General features: G+C 28.3%; 1 protein-coding gene across 1 annotated transcript in view; it reads right to left on the bottom strand.

The window, feature by feature from the left end:
• Positions 1–1,989: 1,989 nt before the first annotated feature.
• Positions 1,990–8,439, bottom strand: part of LOC111635774 (neuronal-specific septin-3-like) — a 39,161-nt gene continuing 32,711 nt past the window's right edge. The window contains exon 11 of the mRNA XM_023380841.1: positions 1,990–3,901. Coding sequence (XP_023236609.1) covers positions 3,520–3,901 — 382 coding nt within the window. The 3' untranslated portion in view covers positions 1,990–3,519. The remainder of the gene's footprint in view (positions 3,902–8,439) is intronic.

Here is an 8,439-nt window from a genome sequence, read left to right as displayed (position 1 = left end):
AATCTGGAAATATACTGTATTTCTTGAATTAGAGACACACCCCAAAATTATAATGCCATTTATTTAGAAGTATGCCTAACTAGATGAAAAAATAAAGTACTGGAAGTATTGTTATGTATGGCAAAAAATGTCTGCATTGAAATTTAGAAAAAAGTTTAATATTTCTTGGAAATTGTAAATTTTATGTTGCAAAGTACTATGAAATAGAAAACAAAGTATAGAAATAGGAAAAAAAATTAAAAGCAACAAGAAACTGCTGACATCACTGTGTTGGCTAAAAAAACAAATAATAGTTACAAAATTTCAAATTTTTATACAGGATGTACAAAAATGTATTTAAACTTTTTCCACTAAACACTAAAGTTTTAATAAAAATAAAGTCTTGTGTACAATATTCTAGTTTCTCCTATAGCAAAATGTCAGGAATTCCTGGAGGCTCCAAAATCTGGGGATCAGGTCTGGAGACCTAGCAGGCCAGATTCGACAGATGATGTGTTCGGCAAACAAGTCAAAAAACCAAAATGTCTATGAGAAAACAGTACTGCAAAGTGAAAATGCAGGATGTATGAATTTCAGGTCTCCTATGCAATAACATTCATATAACTTTAATGTTGTTACAAATTTTTCATGGTACTTTTTGGACACTGTAATACAGTATTATACTTTTTAAAACCATTTTTATTTTATTTTAAATAACTTCAATAGAAGCACCTTCTTGTACCTGTAAAAGCTACAGATTATTTTTAGTATATTTTATTGAAATCAGTTGTTTTTTTATGTTTTGAGACCAATTAATCATTTATAATAGACTACACAATATCTCTGATTTTATCTTGAAATTTGAATTTTTTTTTTTTTTTTTTTGGTAAATCTGTCCTGTGGATACTAAAACAGCCTTTCTTTCCATAATTGTTGCGAATTCGTCTAGACCCAAAATGGGGCAACCAGGTGGCAAGGGATGGGGGCCTGAGATATCTGGACCACCCATAAAAGATTCAAGGTAACCAGTTAACCATTAAGCCATCTAGCCACTGGAAAATCTTTTTCATATTTTCAAATTAAATGTTTATATTTATTTTTACAGGTATTATTATTTTTACATTATATTATATTATTTTATTTATTTATTTATTTTTTAATATATTTCAGTTTTACTTACACTAGCCAATGGCTTTATACGATTTAACAAAAATAATTTTATTTCTACAGGTATACTGTCTTTTTATTTTAATAATATTTTATTACATTTATTTATTTACTTATTTCTTTATATTAATTTTTTCAGTTTTACTTATTTTACCCAAAGGTTTTAATAACTAGTTATTCCAGCTGTCATTATATTATTTTTTAGATAAACATAATTACATTTTTTAAGAAAATTTTTGTATGTTAAATATAATTTAAAACATTCTGTAATTTCTTACCTAATTTTTTTGCTGATATATTTAATTAAATAGGCCTGAGAAGAGGCTAATATTAAGCCCGAAATGCATATCCTTTTAAATTAAAAAATCTTTTCCATCAAAAAGAAAGTTCCTGTGTGATTTGTTCTCGACAGCAACCTTGTGCTAATTCTGAAGGAAATACAACTAATCGAGAGAATAGTAAGCAATCAAGTACTAAGAATACTACAAACTGCTGAGCTCCAGCAAACACCGAAGAGATGGAAGAATAAAATTATTCTTAGCATTCTCATGCTTTAAAGATTCTCTCTTTGATGTCTCATGATTAATTCTTATAGAAATAATGAAGCTATTGGTATATTATTCTAATTAAATTTAATCATTTTGGTCATTTTAAAATTTATTTTTGTTTAGGTTTTAAATTTCTTTTAGGATAAATTATTGATTTTATTGTACTGCATGAGTATAATTAATTCTAAAAATACAATTATCTAATTTTATATAAACTTTTTCCATTGTCCAAAACACACTATGAAGTGAAAGTGTGTGTATAGATAAAGGTAAAGGAAAGTTCTTAGATCCTTAGTTAATGAGATGTAGCCAGCATTATTATTATTACTGCATTATTATGATTTATTTGATCTTTAAGGAAAAGAATGGTTGGTGATGACCCTAAATGGTAGCAGAAAGAAGGCATCATATTACTGAACACTTTAGAAACAATTGTCAACAATACATTGCAATATATTTTGAATGTAGGGTCATTCTAAAATTGAAGATTACAAGCACAAATAAATTTTCATTTTGAGTGTCCAAGGGCACAAGAGGGCCTTTTTCTTATGCCTGTCGTGGTTCACAATTATGACCATGTGGCCCCAACATATCAGGAACAGACTGATACTGAAAAAATTCTCAGAAATGCCTGCAGGGATTTAATCCCAGTCTCCATGTTAGTAGGATGCCACCTTAACCACTTTGGTCCTAATGCAAAATATATTTGATTATATATGTTTAATTTTAATACTAATAAAAGAAAAGTGTACTTAAAAGCACATTAAAATAAGGCATAAATAATTTTAAACATATTTATTAGACAATTAAAAATGATTAATTTATATTATAAATACTTTTTATACAAGGAGAAAGAAAAAAAAAATTAAGAAAAACATCACTTGTAACATCAAAGATAAATCGTAAAATTGGCAAACAAAAAAAAATGAGCTCGACGACAAACATTTAGAACTATTATTATTACAAAAATATCTTATTTTTAACAAATGTTTTTTACTTTGAACAATCACAACAAAATTTGATGATTTTGAGGTTCTTTCAGGAGATCTTCAGAACATTCTTTACTCCTAAAATAATTAAAGATGTAGATGAATAATTCAACATAACATAATCATCGTTTTTTGTTTTTTTTTAATATATATACATACAATATGGACATATATAACTGTTATAAAAAGGCATAAAGTTTGCCACGTCGTGTAAATATCTAAATTCTATAAAATTTTCAGTGAAAAACACATCCAAATTTAATATTGCCTCAGCTCTTTCGAATTGAATTAAGGGGGGGTCACATGTACTAGATTTGGCAACGTTTTACAATTTACATTTTAATGTTTAGAATTAAAAAGTGTGCAATTCGTATAACACAATCACAAATTCCATATAAAATATAAAAGGCCTCTATTATTTTTGCTCATAAATGAATAATTTAGAATTTAAATTCACAAACTATATATTTAATATTGCCATATTTACAGAATTTCTTGCTTCATTCGTGCGTAAGTAACATAGAATTAACTTTTTCAGCCCAGATTTCTCGTCGATGTAACACTGGCAATTTTAAAACAAAAATTATCACATGGGCTTTCCATAACGTTTTAATTATTCAAAAATATAATCAGCGATGGACATTAAATTATATTAATATGCAGCAATCGTTAATCCATTTAAATCTTTTGAGCAAATTTAAAAATTTCATTTTGCAAATGTATAAAAATTTATATGCAATTTTTATCCTTTTTTCAATAAAATTTAATAGTAATAATTGTGTTTTTTTTTTCTTAATGACTTTCCTTCTAAGTACTTTTTTGGCATACGTCAGTTATCAGAGAGAACTCTCATTTAAATTATCAATATCGATCGGCTGTTCCTCATTTGTGGCAATATCCTGACTGGGAACAGCATCGTTATGGTTACTAGTAATGCTATTTTTATGGTTAATCGAGGTAACATGACTCCTAGACCTACTGCCAATGTGGTTGCTAGAATACAAAGCAGGATGATTGGGTGGAGGCGGTGGCGGAGGTCGACTTGTAGGTTTCGTTCCATAGACACTGGATCGATTTCCTTCTCTACTCAGCTGATGCATGTCTCCGTCTTCAACTCTTCCATTAATATGAAGTGACTGCCTGGCGCTCAGTCGTTCCCTTCGGAATTTTTCATAATGTACCAACTTAGTTATGTCGATAAGGTCTTGCATGTGTGTCCTAAATCAAAATATTTTTGTAAAAAGTTCAGAAATTTTTTGAATAAAATTACTACATTTCCTCAATTCTAACACACTTTTTTCACTTATAAAATTACTTATTATATCCATAGTCCAAAAATAATTATTGTAAACAGATGCAATGCACAGTAGAACCCAGATTAACTGAGGTTTGATATTATCAGAGGAAAATTCGTAAATGAATACATTACTTTTCTTATATCATATTTTGTAAAAGCTTTTCCAAATAATAATATCCATGTGTAAATACTGTATTAGTTTTAACTTTGTATTGACAGTGGCTGATTCCAAAATGACTGCAGAATATTGCAGCAAAGAAGGAAGAAACTGCTACAAAACAAACATCTAAAATGTGACAAAATATATTACAAAAAGAATGAAAATGTGAGACAAATCATAGGACTATTGTATTATTGTGGTATGTATTAATCTAGGTCACTGAAAACAAACACTAATGCAGAGAAATGCAGTTTTCATCATACTATGTGACACTGGGTTAAAAACATTATTGATACTAAACCTTTTCCACCATAATAGTCAAAGCTGGAACTTCAGTATATCAAGACACTAAAAACACACCTTTTACACTTTTCCAGCAACTAAATTTAATCAAAACACTTTTTTGGCTTAATTCCATGTATGCGTGTTATTTTTCTTAGTATCTTAGAATGGGATGAAGATAAAGAAACAAAATTTGGCACAGTAGCTTGTATATAAGGGGGTGTTGATGCTATTAAATTTTGGTTGTGAAAGGTCAATGGGATGGAGAGATAAGAGGTGGTCATATGATATCTCATGAGGGGTCAGACTATAAATTCTAAGAAGTAAAATCTTCATTAACTTTTTATAACAAAATCTCATAACAGATTGTCCCACATACAATTTTACTTACTTATTTTGATTAATAATACAAAAATGTTATTTTTAAAATAAAATCTCATAAAAGCTGGAAAAGTTATGCAACTTGTTGCTAGATTTTTTAAATTGTAAATGGGTTTTTTGATTATCCTATATAACAAAAAATTTTAACATAAAATACATTTAAATATTAAAATAATAAATAATATGTTGTTGTTGTTTTTATTTTTAATTGTATTCTAACACCATAGTTTTTAAAGCACAGCAAGTCTTATTTGATAACAGCTAAAAGGAGGGTAACAAACAACCACCATGCAAACGATAGCATTGCACAGTCTCTGGTATTAATGCATTGTTCTCTTAATGCAGATNTGATTTTATTGAAAAAAAACATCCCGAAAAGGTTCACACTGGCCGTATTGCTGCTCAGAGTAATGATATTTGCCTAAGTCATTTTAGAAACATTTTAAAAAGTAAATAAATAATAAAACAATGGGATCGGTTATTCTAAATATTAAAATAATAAATAATATGTTGTTGTTGTTTTTATTTTTAATTGTATTCTAACACCATAGTTTTTAAAGCACAGCAAGTCTTATTTGATAACAGCTAAAAGGAGGGTAACAAACAACCACCATGCAAACGATAGCATTGCACAGTCTCTGGTATTAATGCATTGTTCTCTTAATGCAGATTAATATCTCTGCAGTTTTTAATTTTTAAATCTACATTAAGAGAACAATGCATTAATAGCAGAGACTGTGACACTATCCTTTGGATGGTTGTTGCACCCCTTCAATGATACCGTAAGGGCTATTGAAGGGTAGTTCGTGACAAGCTATAAAAACCATGGTGTCTTCTTAGCTGGTAGTGTTATTTCTTTCATTTTTATTCATATTTTTTATATTTAAATGTATTTTATTTTATGTTATAACTTTTTGTTATACTGGATAAATTATAAAAATATACTTCATACGTTTCCAGCACTCACTTAATATTGATATATCAAACAAGAGAATGCAACATAACTCTGTATCTGGACAGCTTCTAACCCAAGGCAGGTCTGTAAATCAGCCCAAAAACATTTGCTCGATGTATCAAGTGAGTGCTGGAATATATGAAAAGTTGTGTTTGTATAATTTAACCAAAAATTCCAGCTTTTAGAAGAGAGTTGAATATTGGATAAATAAAGAACCTGTTATGATTTATAAAAGGAAATTTATGTCAAAGAATATTGTATTCCAAAAGTAGAATCACTATTTAAAAACCTGATGAAGGCTTATCAAGCAGGTGAAAAACAATTGTTGGGCTGAAATTTGAAAAAAAACTGTAGGCATAAATTCCCAATGTTATCCATCTGTCTTAACTTAATCTCAAGAACAGAGTTACATGGATGAAAGATGAGACCAGATATGGAAACCTTAGGGGCAGGAGGCCCCAATTAGCTAACTATATACAAACTTCCGATGCAAATGGAAGTCACATTATTTCAATTCAAAAATTTTCCCCTGAAAGGTATTAGATAGATGACCAGCATGACTGTATTGTTAAAGGAAAAGTATGATGTACAGGGGCAAGACACTATAGTACTAATTTTAAGTGGAAAGCATACATTTTAAATTAATTAAACATATGATTAAAAATTTCAACCTGGCAGTGTGACGATGTCACAATAAATAACTGCTAATTTTGATTATATTTAGTTGCTAGAAAAATGTAAAATGTGTGTTTGTAAACAAAACCTCTTCAAGACTCTAATCATTTTAAGGAAAAAGATAATTGGTCAAACAAACAAAGTTTGGTGAAAGTTGATACAGTAGACCCCCTATAACACGGTAGATACGTTCTGTGTTTTATGAAATTCATGTTGTACAAGTCCTTAAATACTTGAGTCAAATTAGTCTAGAATCTATTAATTTTATGGAAGAAAATCTTTCAAACAGCCGTAGTCTGTAAACTGCATACGTGCCGGGCTGTGATTGGCTCAACATTTTCAAAATACGTATAATTTTTTGGGAATAATCCATATAAACTATGCTATAAACAAAAAATTGTAGGATTATTTACCGAGTGTGCACCGTTCGACTACACCATTGCTTAAGCTTGTTTTCGTTGCGGAGCAGCGCATTGAACGGCAGACACGTGTTTCCTGAAGTTATTTTTTTGTGAAAAATTTGCTGAACTTTGGAGACATCATTAATATAAATATAATTTTTATGGCTGTTAAATAATAAATGGTTTTTAGTAGGTCCGCTGCTCATTTAAACTCAACGGTTTGTGCAATATCTGCTATTGGTCTAGATTTGACCAATCCTGTTGCGACATGAGTTGGCGATGACGTATTACCGAATTATAGGAGTTTTTTTTAGCATGTTTGTACAAATACTGTGGCAATTTTTTTGCCATGATAGGAATCCGAACTATAGGAACTCATGTTATAGGGGGGTTGACTGTAGTTCTGCTGTTAAAATCAAGATATGAGGAATATTTATTTTCTAGAAATGGAATTAGTAGAAGAATTTAATAACATTATTGATTAAATGTTAATTTCCAAAATTTTAAAATAAAATTTGAAATGTAATTTTTGAATAATTCATGTTGGATGTTTTTGAGCAGAACATTATAGAAGTTTTAGAAATTATTTATTTGACTGCAACTGCAGAATATCTTATACTTTCTTGTCTTGTAATTTTGTTCGAAAACAAGATTCAAATCAGTTAATAATTATGCAGAATTAAATAACCACTGAATTGAAGTATATTCTTGATGATTGATGAATGAATAAAAGCTTGTTTTACTATATTTATTACATTCAGGCTAACATAAACTGAAATTTCTGATGTAAAATAATTTATTAAGAACATTTATCAAGTTGTTTCAAGCAGTTGACAACATCTGGTGAATTGGATATACTATACCTTCTATAGTTTAATAAAATTAATTTTTTAAAATATTACTTATTTAGATTTTTAGTAATCTGTATTTATGGATGATTATTTCAACTTTTTGTTATTACTTTCACAAAAACAAATATGATAGTAGTAATGCAATTTTTAATCTGAATAATATTTAGTTTAGTAAAAGTATTTTATCATGATATAAATATTATTAAATAAATCAATTACTTTGAAGAATCATGTTTTTTTTAATTAAAAGGATAAACGATTCTAGGCATTTTATCAATTAGTCATCAGAAACATTCACAGTATGATTTAATATAATTAATTATATAATTCTGTTTTGTTAACAATTGATGAATGTTTCTGATGCTGAAAATGCTTAAAAACATTTGAACTTTTCATTTAAAGTAACTTAACCCTGTAGAGGTTGCAGTGTCAAAACTGTTAGATACAATAGTAAAATATTGGAACATTTACAAAAATTTCTTGATGTACAAACTTTGAAAGTGTCCTTTACTCAGTCTCTTTTTATACACCATCAGAAAATGACAGTTTTTTATTAAATAAAAACAAACTACTTTAAAATGTGTATTGTTTGTCAAAAGTTTAAGTGTATTTCTAATCAAATTTAAATTATTATTATTTTTTTTAATTAAGAGAAGAAAGATTAATTTCTAACAGAGTTTAATAAAGAAAAAAGTATAAAAATAAATTGATGTGAAATTTGCAATAATTGATTACAAATATCATCAATTGTCTG

This window comes from Centruroides sculpturatus, unplaced genomic scaffold, assembly GCF_000671375.1.
Source record: "Centruroides sculpturatus isolate CEXI.00-Female unplaced genomic scaffold, Cexi_2.0 scaffold775, whole genome shotgun sequence".
Classification (NCBI taxonomy): domain Eukaryota; kingdom Metazoa; phylum Arthropoda; class Arachnida; order Scorpiones; family Buthidae; genus Centruroides; species Centruroides sculpturatus.
The sequence above is the reverse complement of the archived record's forward strand: the minus strand, read 5'-3'. Positions and strand labels throughout refer to the sequence as shown.